This window comes from Condylura cristata, unplaced genomic scaffold (genome assembly GCF_000260355.1).
Source record: "Condylura cristata isolate star-nosed mole 26May11 unplaced genomic scaffold, ConCri1.0 scaffold00018, whole genome shotgun sequence".
Lineage (NCBI taxonomy): Eukaryota > Metazoa > Chordata > Mammalia > Eulipotyphla > Talpidae > Condylura > Condylura cristata.
This window is the reverse complement of record NW_004567119.1, coordinates 15304014-15324573: the sequence shown is the minus strand read 5'-3', so window position 1 is coordinate 15324573 and position 20560 is coordinate 15304014. Positions and strand designations below refer to the sequence as shown.

At 40.6% G+C, this 20560-nt stretch overlaps 1 protein-coding gene and 1 pseudogene across 1 annotated transcript in view; both read left to right on the top strand.

Moving 5' to 3' along the window:
- The window catches only part of LOC101621736 (chromosome unknown open reading frame, human C4orf45), a 60564-nt gene that overhangs the window by 21687 nt on the left and 18317 nt on the right, over positions 1 to 20560 (top strand). Inside the window, exons 2-3 of the mRNA XM_004685213.1 lie at positions 488 to 720; positions 10717 to 10775. Of these exons, the coding sequence (XP_004685270.1) occupies positions 488 to 720; positions 10717 to 10775 (292 nt within the window). The remainder of the gene's footprint in view (positions 1 to 487; positions 721 to 10716; positions 10776 to 20560) is intronic.
- LOC105853796 lies at positions 12837 to 14164 on the top strand (annotated as a pseudogene).

The following is a 20560-nucleotide window of genomic DNA, read 5'->3' as shown; positions in this document are numbered from 1 at the left end:
GGCTGTCCTCTTCAGACAGGCTTCTCCATATTCTAATCGCTTCTGACATGTGGGGGATTTTCAAATTCTCATTTCAGAATTTATCTATCTAGATAACATCCCCTTCCTGCAAATATGGCAAGAATGAGGGGTTTTAGTATATGAAACATATCTGTATCTAATTGGTTCTATAAAGTGAATTGGGGTGATGAGGAGCCGGCCTGGGAGACGTCCTAAAAGAGAATGAAGAGTTTGTTGGCTGTGTCTCCAGACAACAGCCTTTCTCTATCGTTATCCCCATTTTTAAACTGGGAAAATTAACACCACTCATCTCACTTCGGTATTTAAGGATTCATTGAATTCACATATTTAAAAGTCTGACTTCGTGGAACACAGGAAATGCCATACAGCCATTTGTTATAATTTCCACATAGAGAATGATAAAAGCATCTTCATGGGGGAGATGTTTAAAGTATTGCTTTGTTGTTGTTCTTTTTGTCTTTTGAAGGCCCAGATTACATAAATGATTATCTACCCAGAGTTCATCAGCACACAGGCTACATAGGAGAAAAGCGTCCAGCATTAGAAAAAACTGGAGATCTCAGATACTTATGGCGGCCTGCCTCCGGGAGAAGCTTGCCAGCAAAATATAAACACGAGTATGTTGGTGGAATTGGTTGGGGAATCCCAATGTTTGATTTTATCAACAAAACAAGGCGAGAGAGTGGCTTTCACATCAAGGTATTGCTCTTAAATGTATGCTTCTGAAGTCTTTGAGTTTGCCTCCATAGTAAATGCCATGTTCTTGACCTGTAACTGAGAAATAATGGGATTTAAATCATGCGGAAAGGAAAATGTGTGAGCAAATGTCCTGGCTGCCACCATTCTTCCCTTTTAGTGCCTTTAATACACGAGTGGAGAGGTGTGAAGAAAATGAAGACCCGGGTAATGCATATGCATTTGTGTCTGGCTTTGGAATGCTCTCAGACTCACATTTATGCGGAGACATTCTCACTCACTTCCCCCGGCTGGCCCTGCTTGACGAGTGGGTGGTGTAAACCAAGAAGCTGGGCTAGACATAACCACAGAGCTAAAAAATGAGTCCTGAATCTTTAAAGTCCAGTGTGTTGATGATGCTTTCGAATTAGATAATCCTATATGCAGGCAGAGGGTTCTTCCAAAGCTTGCCCTACTTTTTTCTGGTGAGGAGGCTGCAGATATGACCTCATAGTTTCCTCTGCAACAGACGGGAGTGCAGGTAATTTTAGAACTGAAATCTGAAAATGCCTTTTCTCCTCTAGAAGGTTCCTGTGTTATTTAAAAATTAACCATGTATCAAAAAAAAATTAACCATGTATCAGTTATGCAATAACTAGATTTCCTCAAATTCTTAGGCAATGTACTACAGTTTCCTAAGGTAGTTAACAAAGGAAAAAAGAAAAGCCATTTTGCAGTCCAATCTAGGATAATATAGGAAAGTGGCTAGTTCAGACTTTGAAGTCAGATCATCTGTGTTCAAATCCTGACTCGGGACCCTCCCTGGTGGTGCAAGGGTTTAAAGTGCAGCGCTGAAAAGCCCTCCACAGCCACTGCAGCGCAAGTTCAGACCCTGGCCAGGGAGCTGACCCACATGGCTTGGTAGACCTTTCCTGACCGGCCGCTGGTCCTCTCAGCCATGTGTTTCAGTACATCTGCCTGTTCTGTTCCCCACTCTCTCTTCTGGAGACTCTTCTTACCGCCCGCACCTCTGCCCTATACCCCAGCTCTGTATGCTAAAGAAATATTAAAAAAAAAAAATACTCAAGACTTCAGGACATAGAAATGAAGTTAAAAGAAATATATCAAGTAAAAAATCTATTTAAAAACAAGCCAAAAACCCTGACTCTGAATTAGGTCTAACTCTGTGACCTTGGGCTGGTGAGGTCATCTCTGTGTGCCCCTCCGTGGCCTCCTTCACATAACAGTGATTACAACGCCCATTATTATCAGTCACCTGAATTCCTATCCTAGTTCTGTCACCTACTACCTAAGTCCTCTTGGACAAGTGGCTTCAACTCTGCATTTCAGTTTCCTGAATTATGAATCTTAATATTTACCTTATCAGGTTGTTGTAAACATCAAACATGCTAATATTTGTAAAGTGCTGGGATCGGGACCTGACATGTATCAAGCACTCTATGTATTTAACATTATTACTGTTACATAGTGAGGATCTAATGCAGGACACAGGAATGCAGGAAGCACAAAGCCTGGCACATGGCTGACTTCCAGATGTCAGCTTACCGGCCCTCTGGCTGGAGCAGCTGCTGCTACTTCTTAGGAGAACACTGTGGTAGCTAGTGTTAACTCTGTCAGTTAAGCAGACTGAGTGTGCAGGTTCTTAAACTGCCTCCTGGCCCCATGGGCAATGAAGATCAAGACTAGGAAGGTAATATAAAAACATGCCACCTGCAAGAATATGACCCAAAACAGGCAGCTGGTTAGAACAGTGTCCAAAACAAGGCAACTTTTGTTATCTTGTAGCTTGCCTTGAGGGGAGAGCGGTGTCCAGCTTTTGCACACAGCCCTCAATCTGTCTACTACTCATCTAGAGTGTCTACAGCTCTCTTCATCTTTCTCTTGAGAACACTTTTGTCTGCTCAAGTGAAGTTCAGTCCAGCAGTCTTTGGCCTTTAGAGAAGGCTGGGAGTCCAAGACATGTCAACCACAGACTAGCTTTCTAGAAAAGTGTTTCTTGCATTTCTTTTGTTCATGTTGACTTTACATCACTGCCACCCCCTGTTGACTTGATGCCCGTGGGATTGAATGTGAACTCTACAACCTGTGACACATTCAGAAACTGTTCTTGTTGTGCTCATGCTGGAAGGGATTCTCATTTTGACACTTGTCCTAAGGACCAAGATGTCTCAGATAATCTTACACAATACCCTAAAGGATTACTTCAGTTTAGAACTTTGTCTTGAGAACAAAAGATTACATACATTAATGGCAAACCAAATAAGTTCACCCATGAGTCAAGACCTCAGCTTTTTTGCTGAAGCTGTTACTCTTCCTTCCACACCCACGGTGGTTCTCTCTCTACAGCCAAGGCAAGGGGCAATATGTTTATGAGTCTAGACTTGGATTCCTTACCAATCCCATGATTGAGGCAGCTACTTTGACCGATAAGACTTGAGTGAGTTGACACTTGACTTCTACATGCACTCTGCATTAAGACAAGATCCTTCAACAAGGGGTGGCATTAACTCACACCTCTCCAGACTGAGGAACTGGTAAATTCCTTAGTGTGCTACAACTTTGGGAAATACGCCCATCTACATCCTGTTCTTTCTGTGACTCCTTGTCTTTAATGGAGCTATTCCACACTCCTGAACCTCGCTTTTCCATAATAGTCTAAAACAACATGGTGTTTCTTCATCTCAGTCTAACTTCAGCAACTCCTCTGTGTCTCTCAGGCTGACTTTCAAGACTAAACTTACATTTACTACACTGTGAGTCTGAACAGCTGCTCCAGGTCTGAAAAAGAGGCAGTAAAGGAAGCTCAAATTCAACAGAACCTTGGTAAAATAGCTGGGCTACTGCTGTCTCCTTGGGAGGGTCTCTCCCACTTGTGGCCCTAGGAAGGCTTCAATAAATCATCTGGATTTTGGTGGAAAGATAGTAACTTCCAGGCTGACTGACATCCAAAAACCATCCCCACATCCTAGAGAGCAGTAAATATCATATTATCAGATATCTCTTCTGGATCTTTTGATATTTAACTATTTCTTACTCACCTCATGTGGAGCACAATGTCATAAAATTACATTTGTATGTAAACCAGTAAAGATCACATTTGTTTTTAGCTCAGATTTAAGGTACTAAATTTTTAAAGTGGACCTGCCAGACTGTATGTACTTTATAAAATAATGGTTATTTCCTTGTCTATTTTATAGAAAGTATTGAGAACTGAGGCTTCATGCCTGAAGCTACACAGTTAGTAAAAAATAGTCAGAATTTCAGCCCAGGCCACATGAACTCAAGGGTTTAGTAAGCACAGGATGTGAAAGAGAAAATTAAATAAGAACATTAGACTGGAGCTATAGTGTGAAGTACACATCTGTTATCAGTTTTCTGTAGGGCAGGGTCTGACTGGGGTCAATTAAGACACTTTCCCTTATATGGTTTTCTCAATTTTCTCCCATCTTCCCATTAGGCATCATTTGAATGCAATGTACTTCATCTATTTTAAAATGAATTACTAGAAATATGAGTATTTAATATTAAAATGAATTATACATTGATATCTAATAGCTTAGTAATGTTGGATTTTCATTTAACAAGCACTTTTTAATGTTTGCCAAATATAATTGTGTATGCCAAATATAATCCTTGGAATCATGGGGGAGAAAAAGCAGTCAGTTAGGTCCCAACAACCAGCACCCTCTCTCTTTGCCTCAGCCTGACCTGGTCCTCTTCCCAACTGACCACGCTCACATATTAGCATCTTCCCTAATCACCTGGGGAAAAAAGTATTGCCAGTGTGGTGTTGATCGGGATGCAGGCCCCTCATCACATGTTGTAGATTTCCTGTTGTTTTTTATTCCACGCCAACTTTTTTATTTCATTTTGGGTTCATTTGGACAGATCAGTTACAATTTGGGGATTTACTAAAAATTCAAAGCTCTCACGCGCTTCATCTCCAGATGTTATCAATAAACAAGATTTTTAAAAGGTAATAGAACCTTTTCCAATTGAGTTATGAAAGCAAAATAGTAAATAGTTTTGTTAAAATTAGACATACCTTTCTTTCCCGGACGGGGATATCTTTAGTTCTCACTTTATACTTCTTAGAGTTATTAAAACACATCCTAACAGTTTGTGGTTTAATATAAAAATATTAACACCTTCCATTCTTAAGTGCTATATGAAGTGATGCATTTTCTGATACTATGAGTCTTTGTAGTAAGAATGAACATGTTGACCATTTGTGAGGGAGAAGAAACAGTGGCTAAGGAGGCCAATGATGCTTCTTTTTCTTTAAGTAACATATTAACCCCATTATTTTCCTTACATAGGTTATGTTTCCCCTATTTTACACTATTTTACAGCGTTTCACAAATAAATTGAATGTCATTTCCTGACAAAATCTTGTCTCTGAATTCCGCAAAATAAAATTTTCTTTTTGATGCTTCCTTTCCCTAACAGACCATGAAAACATCAGAGTCGCTAGTTACAGCTAACCTGGGTGTGAGTCCTTACCCATGTGCAGAAGATCTCTGGATAAGACTCAAGGGCGGGCATACAGGGATACATTAATAAAAAGTTTTATTTGTGAGAGAAATGACAAAAGGGAGACCAAGGAGAGACAGCATTGGTCAACACATCCTGCGCTAAAGCTATCTGAGCTGGAACCACCCAGGCGTACTGAAAGCCAGCAAAACCAAGAGCAAGCTCAGCTGTCTTGCATTTTACACCAAGCGTGGGTGATGGACTCCACCTTTATTTAGTTCCCAACAACCCCCTTCAGGAAGTCAAGTCATAGCAGATTCGTGGCATGATGAGAGTTGTAGTCCTGGGTGCCTGAGATCGATCACCTGCAGGATCTCCCACAGGGAGAGAGGGAAGGTTAGCACCTCAATAAGTGGAGTTCGTTCAGGACATAGTGTTCCCACAACAGTGGAAATACTGACAGGCCCTCCCCAACTCTGTCAAGCAGTTCTTTGCAAAATGACGAGTGGGACGCGCAGCATCTTCGTTGGCTGCCAGGGACACTACTGCCATTTCACACATCATGTGCAACCCCCACAGCGACCGCCCCCTCCAGTAACACAGAGCTTTTTCTCTCTTGTTGAGGTGACTTTGTAGACCATGAATGGCGAGTGGAGGGGGGACACCCCAAATCTTCACATCTTTTGTTAGGTTGTGAAAAAGAAAGGAGTTCAATATAGTTTATAGAGTCCAGTGGATGATTTTATCCTTTAACTAAGGGAAGCTAAAAATACACCATGGAGGTTACTATTTTGTAGGACTTAACATCTTGAGGATGTGTCTAAATGTAAACATTTTTCTTAAATTACACTTCTTAAAGTTAGTAATTAAGCATATGCCATGGATTTGCAACAAATATCATTTGATAGGGCCACATAAAGCTAAGAAAAGGACTGTATAAATTAGAGTGAGCGCTAGTGAACCTGAGGCTGACTGCACAGCCAGAGTCCTTCCTGTATGTTGTCAAAGAATTTTGAAACTTGTGCCTGGTCTACACCAAGCACAGGTGGTTCAAATACCAGGACATCTGTTTTCTGAATCTGGTATTTTTAGAACTTTGGGAGAAATTCTTAAATCCTTATATATGTAGACTATAGTTTTCCCTACAATACTCCCAAAGTACTTCAGATGTGCTCAAGTATAAAAGAAATCTGTAGAATGTATAGCAAATCACACCAGCAATCAGAAGAAATTTGTTTCCCCAGGATTGAATCTAACATAACAAGAAATCTTAAATGAGCAAGTTGAAAGCAATTCATTAAATTTAGGGGTCACTGTGATGTGGTCCCCAATATGTCTCAAGGTGCAAAAAAAAAAAAAAAGACACTGGAAAAAAAAATGCTAGAGGAATCCACTGTGAGCTCCTTAAGATGGGGGAAGAATTGATAGCAAGTTCCTTTGTGTTCTTGTGGGGTTTTTAGTGCAATTATGATCTGCAATTGGACTGTATAATTCCCGCACATTCCAAATGGCCTTGAGCAACGTGAGGTCTCAGCTCTGTTTTGAATTTGTACTGATGTCAGCCACCACTCACAGAGCTTAGCATAGGGTAGATGATCATCAATTGAAAAGGAGAGATGGAGACTGAAATTGCTTCCTTACTCACGCAGGGTCTTTGCTGGAAGACTAAGTTGTAGAAGGGGAGAGATGAATTTTTAAGCACGCATTAACTTGACATTATTCTGCTCCTCACTTGTTCAGTAATGTCATTTGAGAACTATACCATTTATATTTTTACCGAAACAGTTACTGTTCACAATGCCAGAATTACCTCCCCTTGTGTAATTCTGTGTTTTAAAGCTAATTGGACAATTAACTTGGGAGAAGCACACTTTTTAAACTTTGAATTAACAATGGTGCCAACCACATTAGAAAATTCCAAGGGTGAGAATGACGGCAAAATAGGCACTTGATTATATTTCAGAAGCTGTGCTCTGATAACAAAGAGTTTGGGGAAGGTTTTGATCGCTTTTCCATAGCCTGAGTAGTTGAATCTGCTCAGATTTCAAATCAACTCTGGATGAAAGGCTGGTGGTGCTGGGATAACTGGTTATTCACCACACCATCTAACAATTCCCAACAAACTGTAGTCTTGCTTTAAAAGAAATAGCCTGGAATATTTTGAATTATGCAATAAATACTTTTCAGCTTTAATGAAAATTACTTGTAGCTTCAATAAAAAATGTGATTGCAAATGAAAGTATCCAGTTAAAAAAATTGTCATTTTATCCCTTTTTGCTCTTTGCTTGCTAATCTGTCTAGATTTTTGATTTATAACATCCCAGATTTCCCACCTATCAAATGGGGATGGGTTTAGTTTTCTTATTGGCCAGTAACTAGCTACACATTTTGCTTCTTAGAACAACATCCTTCTCTGCAGGCCAGAAAACTGCCAGGCAGTGAATAGGTACACTGGTCTCTCACAAGTACCTACTGTGATAGTGTCATTCTGGCTGAGGCTTGAGGTCTCTTCCCAGTGCCTGTCACAGTTTCAATTCCTGTGGTTGGAGTGTTACAGGGCAAGTGTCCCATTTCTTCGCTGGCTTTTAGCAAGGGGACAATCTCAGCCTCTGGAAGCAGCCATATCCCTTTCTTTTTGGTCTTTTGCCATTAAAACCAGCAACAGAGAAACTTACCTGATTAAGTTAGGCCCAAGGGGAATAACCTCTCATTCTTAAAGTTCACTGACTTGGGACCTTAATTACATCTGCAAAACCCCTTCACAGCAGTAACTAGATTAGTATTGGAGTAGGACTCTGAAACGGGAATCTCAGAATTCTACCTTACAATATTGTTAAATGGGTTAAGAGAGATTTGTATACATAAAGGATTTAGCTAGTATTTAAAGTCTCAATAAATAGAATCAAACATGATCTATGTTTATATCCACTATGTTTTCCTGTCTACACAGCATTTCTTCTATCCCAAAATAGTAGAAACATTAGAAATGTGATAAGCTAGGTTGCCCATTTGACTATTCCACAGAAAACAGAGATGCTGGTGCCACAGCCAAAAACTCACAAAAGCCAGTGTTTAGTCTATTTGACAAAAGTTGATTTACGAACTCAAATTAACAAAAACTCTGCTGTTAAAAAAAATCAGGATACAATTCAGATTAGTACCTAACTCCATATATTATGTGGCATAAAATGAAGAATGGAGCTCTGCATTATCTACATTTTGTTATTTAATAAGAAAAAAAATTATCAGAGAATCCATGCCTGAAACATTTTTTTCAGAAAGAATTGTTTGTTTCTACTCAGGCCCTGAATGTATAATGAATAGTTCAAATGCTCCATTTGCACAAAAGCCTTTATGCCCCCTTTCTCCTCCCATAGTCCCATCTAGAATAGGCAGCATTATGTGATTTGGTGTTCCAGCTATAACAATGGGAATGCTTCTCACTGGTCGTGGGAAGACAGACACCTAAGGGGTTAACAGTAATATTTTGCAAATTGAGGCAAGTGAAGAAAAAAATACATTAGCATAAGAAAAGGTAGCCTTAGGGAATTTTCCACTCAAATGTTTGGTACTAAGAGCTCTATGTTACCAAGGAGAGGCTAGAGAAGAGAAACCCTACTGTCTAAGCATTCTTGAAATGCATTGCCATTGTGTTCACTCTAGAGAAAGGCCTCATAGTCACAGAGATGGAAAATGGTTCTTTCTCGTAAGAAAGTCAAAACTGGATTTATTAAGAAAAAATCCTGGGTGAACTATAACAAAGCAAGAGAATTCTTCAGTGATCAATCTCCAAAAGATTTCCCATCTATGTCAGAACTAGACAAGAATTGTTTGGTGTTAAAGTATTGAGTAATGATTTTCATTGTCAACTAGAAGTGACCCGAAATGTCTGTAATTACCTTAACTCAAATTTAGCTATTTCTAACTAATTTCACAAATTGTGCCTAGTGTATCTGACTGTAGTTGGAAGGTATTTCCCTTTTATTGATGCCTAGACCTGTTTAAAGTTTGCTTAATTGGAATAGTTGATTTGGGTATTTCACAAATTGAAAACATTCAAAATTAGGATAAAAGATTCTGACGATTATCTTAAAACAGAAAATATACTAACCAGTTCTTACCTGTTTCCAGGAAGACGTTGTATAAGGTTTTGAATCAGTCATCCTTACTCTTAGGAACAAATGTCCATTTAAATAAAACCCAAAACTTCATTCTGAATCTCATTCGATTTAACACTACAGCAAGCATAACTATTTGAATAGATCATAATGAATTTCATTAACAAAATAGAAAAAGGTCAGATTGTTTTAGATAACAATTTTTTTTATATGTATTTTACACAGATAGCTATAGGAGAAAGGAGGGGAATAACTTGTTTTATTTCTAAAAAATTTTTTCCTATTAAGATGATGTAATTTTTGGTTATTAAAAATGAGAACAAAGGTCAAAGAATGTTCAGCACCTGGGAAAATGGCCCTAAATCTGATATTATAAATACCCATATGTCTACTATAAGGTCAGTCTTTAGGGACTCATGTCATAAATCAACTGAGCAAGCTGTACCCAATCTTTCCATTATGTATAGAACTACTTTCCCAGCACAAGTAACTGAAGCAACTAATCAGGAAAGTCATTGTAAACCAAAATTTGAGAGTAAAAGAAGATAAAAACAAAGTAAGTTCACTGATATTGAAACTAGTATGATTTTGCTACTTTTTGAGATGTTATGAATCTCAAAATCTCTTAGCATCCCTCCTCAGTTCCAGTGGAAATGCACTCAAACTTTTCTGATCATCAGTATCACTGTTTCCCATTGACAAATGATGATAGACTCAGGCTGTTTCCAATGTAAATTTGACAAGCCCAAGCTCGATGCTTATTCTCAAGTTGTGTCATCCTGGGGGGTGGGGATGGAGGGAGGCGGGTGCTGCATGGGGAAAGGTGCTGGTCACCTATTAAGTACTCAGTACTCACATATTTAGGAATAACAGATCATTTCAATGCACATGACTGGGGGAGGTGGAGGTGGGGATTATTTCCTTACATGGGAACTGAGTCTAAGCTATCAAATATTTTACCCATGTTCTAAATTATGTTCTCTGAACTAAGTTTTCAGATCGACTCCTACCAGAATGTTTCTATCCCAGCTCTTTCCCGTGTTACTGTCATCATGTTCCACTTCCATGACAATCCAGTAAAAGGAAAAGAACTAAACTACTGAGTCTCAACAACAATCACTCAACTGTCTGCTTGTTTGAACATAGAATCATAAAGCCTGGAGCATAAATGTTAGGAGCTACACTTTTTCTACCTGTCTCTTGCTAGAAGAAAACAGTAAATCCAATGGGTCATATTTATTTATTGCCTTTTTTTTCTCTCAGCTCATCCAAAGAACAACTTCTTTTAACTGCATTTGCACATCCTATTTAATTTCCCAAATTGAATTTTTTTGAGGGAACACAGACTTTAGACATGTTGCTGTCTATTTACTTGTATGTAGGGAACATTAATTCTCTCTTCTTACAGTATGCAGAACCAGGCCACGATGCCGTTGCCCGAATCAGCCACAGATACCAAAACCCATGGTAAGTACATACTGCTACATTTTTAAATAATCAATTAACTGATATGTTTCCTTACTTCCTAAATTAGTAACAGGGCTACATTTTTTAACTTTCATCACCACTTTATTTCTTGTAGTTCCCTTGTGAAGGTGTGAAATTTTATTCCTAATAAGCACATAAAACTTTAACTCTTCACTCTCAACTAGATTTTAATTGAAGTAGGGAGTAAAGCAACTGTAAAAATAAAAACATAGCCAAGCTTGCAGCTATTAACAATAACAACTGGACAAGTATGTTAGCTTTAACTGTCTATATAATCCTCTCTAGAAAAAACCAACAGTATTGTTTTTTGGCTGAAAAAGAAAATCTAGTTCATGCTGTTGGCCTAGAAACCCTCATAATGGGTGAGCTTGGTTAATAAACATAATCCTATTGGAGTCACATAATGTCTTGCATTCATGCTACCTTAAGACAGCCTCTAATCTAAATTAAACATGTCTCACTCTAGGTATGCTCAATTATGGGAAAAGAGCAAAACCTAGGCTTGTCACCTAGATGTAATATATAATTCATATATCTAAGAGGCAAGAGCTTATTCAGCATAGCTCTTACAAGATTGCAAATTCAATAATGTCTTCATTACCTGTAGGTTTTGGGAGATGAGGGATTCTAGAGCCTTTTGCATCTCACTTTTAATTGTTGGAGGGTCAGATATTAGCGTGGACAAATTGATAGAGTTTATAGTCTCTTTCTGTTGTATTACTGCAATATGCTGCCCTAACAAGATAGTAGAACTCAAATACCATAAGAGCCTTTTAATTACTATAACATAATTCTGGGAAAATGGAAGACCTCACCACACGGTTTCTACAGCTTAGAAGGCATATCCTACCTATATTTAGAAGCACAGAGAACTGGGGCCTCCCTGGTGGCCTAGGGATGAAGTCTCAGCACGATCACTGCTATGGCCTGAGTTGGATACCTGGCAGGGAGCTGACCCCCACATGGCAGCAGACCTCTTCTGTCTCCCCTCTGCAGTGTTTTTCAGTAGATCCGCCTATTCTGCTCTCCACTCTGTCTCTGGTGAGTCCTCTCACCACCAACCCCAAACCCACACCTCTGGCCTGCCCCCTAGTTCTTATGTGTATAAATAAAATAAATCTTTATTAAAGAGCTCACTATGGAGAAATCCTTACAATTTATAGCAGGCAAAACACAGGTTTTCACAAAAATATTCAACTTTGTTCAGACAACAATACAGGATCCTATCTATAGTTAGGGGAAGTGGACTCCCTTGGAAAACTGAAGCTATAGATTTCTATAGAATTTCAAAGAGAGGACTTAATACAAGGAAAAAATAAATCCAAGAAAGCCACAGCAAATATCTGGAGACTCTCAGAAGTCTCAACAAATGCACTGTAGGAAGAACAGGATTTGAGTCAATAGGGCCAATAACTAACAAATTTTCATGGCCATGAGGGAGGCAAGAGTCCATTCTGTGTTGGAGACTAGAAAGCTGGTAATGGACAATGACAGGATTTCCTCCATTCTGAGGCATACTTTACAATTTTTAACTTTCTTGAGATCAGGATGTGTTGTATAATTGCTATTTACAAATGTAGTGTACAAATGTCATGACTCTTTTTCCTTCCATGTAAAACTGCTACTAAGTCATTGAGGTGGTTACACAATTCACTGTCTCTTAAGGACCAATGAAGGCATATTTCAGCAAACATGGAGTAAAGCCCTGCTATGTGATAGCTCAGAATTTTAAATCTTAATAAGCGGGATCCTTACATTCAAATTGTTCACCGACTTTCAGGATAGGTAGATCTTTTTAATAGAGCAGAAAATTTTAATATAATATCCGTTGATGGAGAATGCCTGCAATAACTGGGTGTGGGCTGGCTTGGTTTTTTCCTTTTGAAATAAAGGAGGCTTTTGTTTTAAATATATCAAGTTATGTGTCTCAAAGTTTAACTCATTTTCATAGGGTCTCTTTTGTTTGCAATTGGATGTTTTCCAACATATACATATAGTCATTCTAATTTCAACAAAAAGAATAAAGAGCACAGATAGAAAATGGAAGACGACTTTCCAGTCAAATTAGGAGTCAGAAGAGAATGTGCTGTCAAACTGAATCAGCAGACGTTTTTATTTATTTTTTCCTTAGGCCGTAAGTGTGTTTGCTAGACGCTACACTGTGTGTGCATGTGTGTATGTTTGTGATTGTAGAGCTGGAGTATAGGCCAGAGGTGAGGAGGGTGAGAGGATTCACCAGACACAGAGTGGGGAGCAGAACAGACAGGATTTACTGAAATACACTGCTGCGGGGAACAGCGGCGGGGAAACAGGAGAGGTCTGCTGCATCACATATGGGTCAGCTCCCTGGCTGGGGATCAAACTCAGTGGTGATAGCAATGATACTGAGCCTCTAGGCTACCAAGGCGATCCCCAAGGTATAGTTTTTTTACTGAAGATTGAAGAGTATGAAATGTTTTTTCTGTTATGTACATTTAACACAGGGCCCCACACAGGTGGGTACTCAGTATCTATTTTCTGCATCATATATAAAAGTCAAATCTCAGTTCCTACTACACATATACAGCTCAGGCTGGAGAATTAATGACGTCTTCCTGAAACAGATGAAATTAAACTGGGTTTAGAGGAAACTTTTTTAGGAAAATCTCTGGCTATCCACTTGGGAGAATTCTTTTTCCATGCAAATGAAAGACTTGGTAAGATGGTGAAATTAAAGGATCTTTCACGTACAAATAGCATTCCAGAAAGCCACTGCTGACATGTTTTGACTCAATTTCACAAAGAGTTGTCTCTTTGTCAACTGTGTATTGTGATATTTGCTAGTGTTTGCCAAGCTGTACATTTGTCTTAAGAATAATGACTTTAGGAAAACAAAACAAAACAAAAAAGCAGACACATACACACACAAAATAATTGTGGACATGAAGAATAATATCTTGAGGTCAAGTTGAAGGTGAGTGCCAGCGGACTGGATCTCAGTGGCCAGTATTCCAGTTCCTGAACTTTCAGCAGGTGGTGATTTTGAATATCATAATTTTCTTGGAAATGGTTTCCCTTGTGTGAAAAAATGACGTTTTGCACAGTCATCCTCTTGAATTATCAGGAAAAATTTTCCAGCTTAACAAGTAAAATGAATTTTTCCACAGAGAAACATCCAAAGTCTACTCATTGCACTAAAATTACAAATGGAATTCAAGACAGTGCCGTGGGTTCTGCCTCTTCCATTTCTTCCACGTTCAAACATTTCACTGGATGTTTTGAGGGGTAACCATTGACAACTGGATGGGCAGATAGCTAAATGATCCATCAGAAACTGAACTAATGGGAGAACCACCTTGATGGTGGAATCTAAGCTTGATTTATTATAATGCAACTTGCTGTTTGAAAATAGGACATTTATAATGTTTTCACCATCATCCAATGTCCACAATGTTAAAAATACTAATGCAGGCCCTCCCTGGTGGCATAGCGGGCTAAAGCACAGCACTAAGAAGCTAAAGCCATTTCCTTATGAGTTCGATCCCCGCCTGCCCTGGAGGTGACCACATGGCGTGGCAGACCTCTCCTGACCCGCCCGCTGCTCCCCTCAGCAGAGTACTTCATCGATCTTCCTGTTCTGCTCCCCACTCTGTCTCTGGTGAAGCCTCTCACCACCCCTGAGCCTCTGGCCTGGATCCCAGTTCTGTATGCACAAATAAATAAATCTTTAAAAAAAACCTAATACATGAGAATTTTTGCCCAAACATATCTCTGATCATTTGGAATTTTGGGGGTCATTGGCTTAAGGGCCATTGATGCTTAAAGATGATTGTAAACTCTCAATTTATATTAAAGAAATGCCTTTCTATATATTTAAAAAATAGTGACTTATGAAATTGTCCATAGGTTCCAAGTAAACTTATTTTCCAAGTAGTCCATTAATTTACTTTTGAATAAGTATTATCAATATGTAAAAAATGAGTGCCTAAGGGTTGCATCCCCTTCCTGTGGACTATGGCTGTCAGCAGACTGAGAGGTGGTCAGGAGATGGCAAGTGACAAGGGAGAATCAAAACAGGATGGATGTCAGTCGTGAAAAGAAACATGAGTTCTCAAGAATTCGCTGCAGGGCCCTCCCTGGTGGTGCAGGGGTTAACACACAGCACTATGAAGCTATTCCCAGCCAGGGAGTGACCCACATGAGCACTATGAAGCTATTCCCAGCCAGGGAGTGACCCACATGGCACAGCAGACCTCTCCTGTCCCACTCACTGCTCCCCTCAGCAGTGTATTTCATTAGATCTGCCTGTTCAGCTCCCCACTCCATCTCTGGGGAATCTTCTCACACCCCCCATCTCTGGCCTACAACCCAGTTCTTGGATGCAGGAATAAATAAATCTTTTAAAAAAATAAAGAATTAGCTGCAGTTTTGGGATAATTTCCTTTTCATTTGCTTGGAAGTCACAGGGACACAGCTTTATTCTAGAGTGCTGACTCTCCCAATGGCTTCCTCGTGTTACCTGCCTTTTCATAACCATAGGGTTCCCAAGTGAGCTGGCAACCTTAGGAGGTGCCGAGCATAGTGTACTTCAAAGAGTGCTGAGCTGAGATCCAGGAAAGCTGATTTCACGAGGAATTTGTGCTTTCCAAGGAAATAATGAAGGAAATGCACAAAGGTTTAGCAAAAAGGAAGCCCAACACTTTTTGCAGTAATACAAAGGCAGAGAGAGCCTGGTATTACCCAAATAGGGGCTTTCAAGCAGCTATGGAGTGTTATGTATGTTTCTTGATGATAGGCAGAGGATCTCCGGCTTTACCGATTAATGCAACAATTTCAGGTTATTTGTAAATGGAGCCTCATATTCCTAATTTTTAAAATAAGGTAATTCCATCCTCTGGGTGGTTGTATAGGTGTGTTGTTATTTGCAGAACACTCAGAGGGCATCTGTACCTGCTCAGCGCTCGGTAAATAGTGTGACCATTTAACTACTCATCCAAAACAAGACGCTCATGCGAGTGAAAGCGGAAGTGAATCGAATGAGTCACTAAGACAACAGACCAAATAAAGCCACCCTGGATAAGTCAGGGCATTCTATCAATAAAGTTATCTATTTGCTAAGTAAACGAAGCACACTGAAACAATATTGCAAATGCATCTGTTAAAATTCATATGATGTTGTTACCCTAAAGCAATCAGTATAGAGTTTCAGTACAGGGTAGAAGAAAACCAACAGTACAAGAAAGTTTCTCAGAAAGGAGTAACACAAATTTTCAGATTAAAAGGCTCTAGTATTGCAAAAAGCAGCGCATACCAGGGCGTACCGGAGTGAGACCTCAACATGATGGGATGGAGAGACAACATTCTCTGGGCCCAGAGCTGGTCGGGGGAGGCATGACTAAACACACACAGACTGTTGCAAAAACGGATCCATTGCGGAGCCTTCTTCAGGAAAACAGTGAAGAAAGTTGGAATCAGCCAGTATACCAAGTACACAAACTCCACCTCTGGCAAAACCAAGGAGAGGGGATGAGCTGTGGGGCCTGGAACTGTGGTTGTGCTTGAAAACAGTAGCCCAGAGTGCCTGGACCAAGCCCACCGCTTCCACGCCCCAGCAAAGTCTGCGTCAGAAAGTCGCAGGCACCAAGCCTGGGAGAAGCGCCACCATTTAAGACATCGCCAGCCTTTAATAAATGAGCTAACTTATGTTCAAAAGAAAAGAAAAAGAAAGCCAGGATAGAGACAAAAGATCAGGACTCAATAAAGCATCTTACTTCTTGACAGCAGTCCCAGACCATAGAGGATGCACCGACTTTGTCATCTGAGAGCAGGTGAGTTTCATCTAGAATTCCACCCCAAGGCAATCCACTGGGAAAATAGACATCTGCAGGCATGTATGGACTCCAGGGGGAAAAAAAGATGGAAAAGTGCAAACACTGTCTCCTAGGAAGCCACCGGAAAATATTATCTAGCTGGACAAGGAGATAAGTAAGGGGAGGGCAAAGAGTAGGAGCCAAAAGAGACCCAAGCAAGGTGCCAGGCAGAGGCAGCTCCAGGATGTCACCAAAGGAAAACAGCAAAGTGTGCCAAGCTGGGGCCTGGAGACTGACGGATCGAGAGAGCAGGAATGGCGGAGTTCCAGGGGAGCATCAGTGTGCATCTAGATAGACTGTTAGGTACTGAAGGGCCATGTGAGGTAAACGTTGCTTTTGGAGATGAGCACACCGGACAGTAGAGCGCGAGAAGGGAGCATTTTCTCACAAGCACGTTAGCACATTTATACTCAATATGTCCACGTTACGAGCCTATGTGTGCACAAAGCAAGCATTTTACTTGATAAAAATTCATCATAAAATGGCACCAGTGATAATCAACTAGAATTTGAATAGCTACAAAGTTAAACATTAAAAGTTTTCTATTTAAAAAAGGACTTTTAGTAGTAAAGAAACAGTCACTGACCTGAAGAAAGAGGGCTTTCTGTTTATTCACAGAGGTGTAAGGTGTGCCTGTGTCCGGCATCAGGTGGGTGGTGTGTATTAAATTGCCTGTTTTATTCCATACTGAAAATATTGCTAAAACCAGTTGTTAAACTAACACAGACTTAATGACAGCCGCTATTTAAAAATAAATTGGTATATAAATGAGTGCTTTTTCTTGCAGTTGTTTTCCTCCACACATCCATAAATCTTGACAGCTTTCTATTTTTAAGGCAGTCAGTGCCTGGCACATCGGAGGGGTTTCCGTGAGCTCTAAGTAGCAACGTTCTCCTGTTTTTGAAGATCATCAGAACCCACTCCTACTTGGCCTTTAGAATCATTTAGGAAGTTCTGTGAACTTCCTTCCTCCAGCTTCCTCCTCCCACCCACACCCACCTGCCAGCTGGGTGGTGAGGGAGGGCGGTAACTCAGGAAGCTGTTCTGTAGTTGCAGCTTCAGAGGTAGTGGGGACCCACTGATCCATTCAGTAAACAGCTGCTCACAATGTGAAACACCAGGCTAAGGATCCAGCAGTGATCAAGACCGAACTTGCTACCACAGAACAGTCTAATATATGGTTGCTCATTTCATTGTAGGAGGTGCTATAAGGCAGAAATGCAGAGATGTTGACTGAATAGTCTTCATGTCAGGATGGAGTCAATGCAAAAGGAGAAGATGCAACTTTTTTGAGGGGTCGGGGGAGGCAGCTTAAACAAAAGACCGAGCTGATATTGAGGGGCAATTTTACCAGGTGAGCACTTGATGCCAGATTGGGGAAAATTTCTTTCATTTCTGCAAGTGGTGCTCCACTGAAAATAATTCTCTGTGTAAATTTATGAAAAATACATCTGAAGTGTGTGAGCACGAAGCACCATCGACTTACTGGTCAATCATGTGTAATTTCGCAGCATTTCAGGTACCAGAATTGTAGCTCTTAGAGCCAGTTGCAGGAGACAGGGCTGCCTCAAGTAAGCTGTGGCCCTAACACAATTCATGGTAATGACGTTCCAGTTTGGACTGCAAACTAAAAGTAAACAGATGAGCTAAAATTTTAGGTCTGGACTCAGAAACAAGTACAGGGGAGAAAGGATAATTTGTTAAAAGCATTCAGATTGTTTTTATTTCACTCTTATTTTGCATGCACTGGTCGGTAATTTCAAACACCCTTTTATTACCCACATCTATAGAAGTGGTTTCCAAAAAATCAATAATACCATTTAGCTTACATCTGTATCACCAGATGAAACAACAAAACAATCATCATCCATTTCACTGAAAGTGCTTTACTTACTGTTATTTCTGTTTGTCCCTATTTCTCTCCCTTTTCTTTTAAGCCTGCCCCTTCTTTCAGGTTTCCATGACTGGAACAGAAAGACGTACAAATTGGATAGAGTTGGGTTTAATGAAATGTAGATACTCTGTGAACCTCATTTTCAGGACTAAAGTGTGGAATGATAAATCCATCTCATAGGTTGTTGTAAGAATGAAAATCGATATACAGAAAACTGCAGCGTGGATCTGAACACTATAATGTCAGCTTCCTTCTCCATTTTAAGAAAGCCTCAAAATGGCCATAGGACTAACCTCTTAAGGCTTCCCAATCATTTTTAAAAACAACCATCTGAAAATACATTAATTCTAACTTATCTTTTCTTCCACAAAATATTGTCAAAGGTCAGTAAGCTGTTTTGAAAGAAATAATTTGCTTTCTGCTCTAAAAATGATCCTTAAAATTTTTTTCCCACTTCTCTGGTATGCAGTCAAGCCATTTCAGAGAATTTGAGCTTGCAAATTTTCTAGCTTTCAGGGGGGATGCATTTTTTATCCATGGCACCTCATTTCTCATGGATGTCACCTTGAGGTCCATCACGGTGTGTGTCCCCAAACACTCACTGCCTACTTGATGAGGAAGAGAAGGGGTGCTGAGATGGGATATTTGAAGACCGGAGGGAAAAAATCTCCAAGAGAAACTGTGGCAAGGGTGTTTTGAAATTACCAGTCGTCAACAGGAAAGTCTTGTTCAGCATATGCATTTTCCTTGGAACTCATTTATACTTTAAATGTGTTCCTTGGTATTCCAAGATATTCTGACCACTCCACCGACTCAACAAGTCAGTAAATATCCTCACAGCTCTGTCCTTTCCACCAAACAGCTCATAGAAAGCACAAAGGTAACGCTGAAAGATTGTGATGAGAACTGGGTAGTCAGCCACCCGGAGCCGGGGAGGGAGAGGTTATATGGCAGACTGTGGAGGCGTCTGGAAAGGTGAGGTCAGCTATTAAGGGTGGGTAGGGATCCAGGGAAGGAGGGTTTCAAGAAAAGAGGGCATTAGTAGCATGAGCCCAGGAGTCACGGATGGCCTGGATGGATGCAGGGTTTCATGCTGGACCTGGAATGGTAACACTAGGTGCAGACACGGAAGAAGCCAGAGTAGTCAGGAGCAAGACTGTGCACCAAGCTCACTCTCCAGTTTCACAAAAGATGAGGAACCTTTAGAAAGAATTTAAATTGTACTCACCCATCCTCTCACACAGCACCCACATCAACAGTCGGGTTTAGGTCTTGGACAGATGAGGGGATGGGTCAGGAGACCAGACAGGAGCCTGCTCGGTGCTCTGGAGAATGATGGGAATGGCCGTTAAGATAAGAGGAGGCAGCTGCCTCTGTCAGCATAATCCTCGTGGCTCCTGATCTCCGAAGGCTGAAGGGTCCTCAGCTGAGTGGCATCAGCCCAGATTACCCCCTGGTTGCCAGCCCTGGGTTAAAGAAAAAAAGAGGAGTACAAAGAGAACCATGGTGGTTTTGGAGCACACGGGTCCGGCTTGATCCTGGCCAACGGTGTTGAGAGAGAACGCAGCTCAGGCCGCTCCTGCCTGCCTTAGCACAGGGCAGACTGATCTACCACTGAGCTTTGGCTTTGAGCCCTGAGCTGGTTTTGAAAACAGACCAGGCCCGAGCTCCCATAGACCCCAGTTTAGTTCAGGCTGGCACCAGAACCAATTAAGTCCTGGAAACAGCTGGTTTGGCAAGTGGGGGGGACAAGTGAGAGGAGCCAACCAATACTTATCGATTACCAATATATGCCTGGCTCTATGCGTGCGTGGGTTTAGATTTGTAACAGAGTAAAAGCAAAGTACAGGGCCTGTTACAATATGGAGGATTTGGGAGGGCACAGTGGCAACATGCAGTTGGGGACCTAAAGCCTGAAAAGGGGTCAGGGTCGCCTGAGCTTGAAGGCTGGATAGGAGTTAGCAGCTACAAGTGCGCTAGTTAGATTCTAAATGTTATTTAGAGGTAGAACTTCATAATTC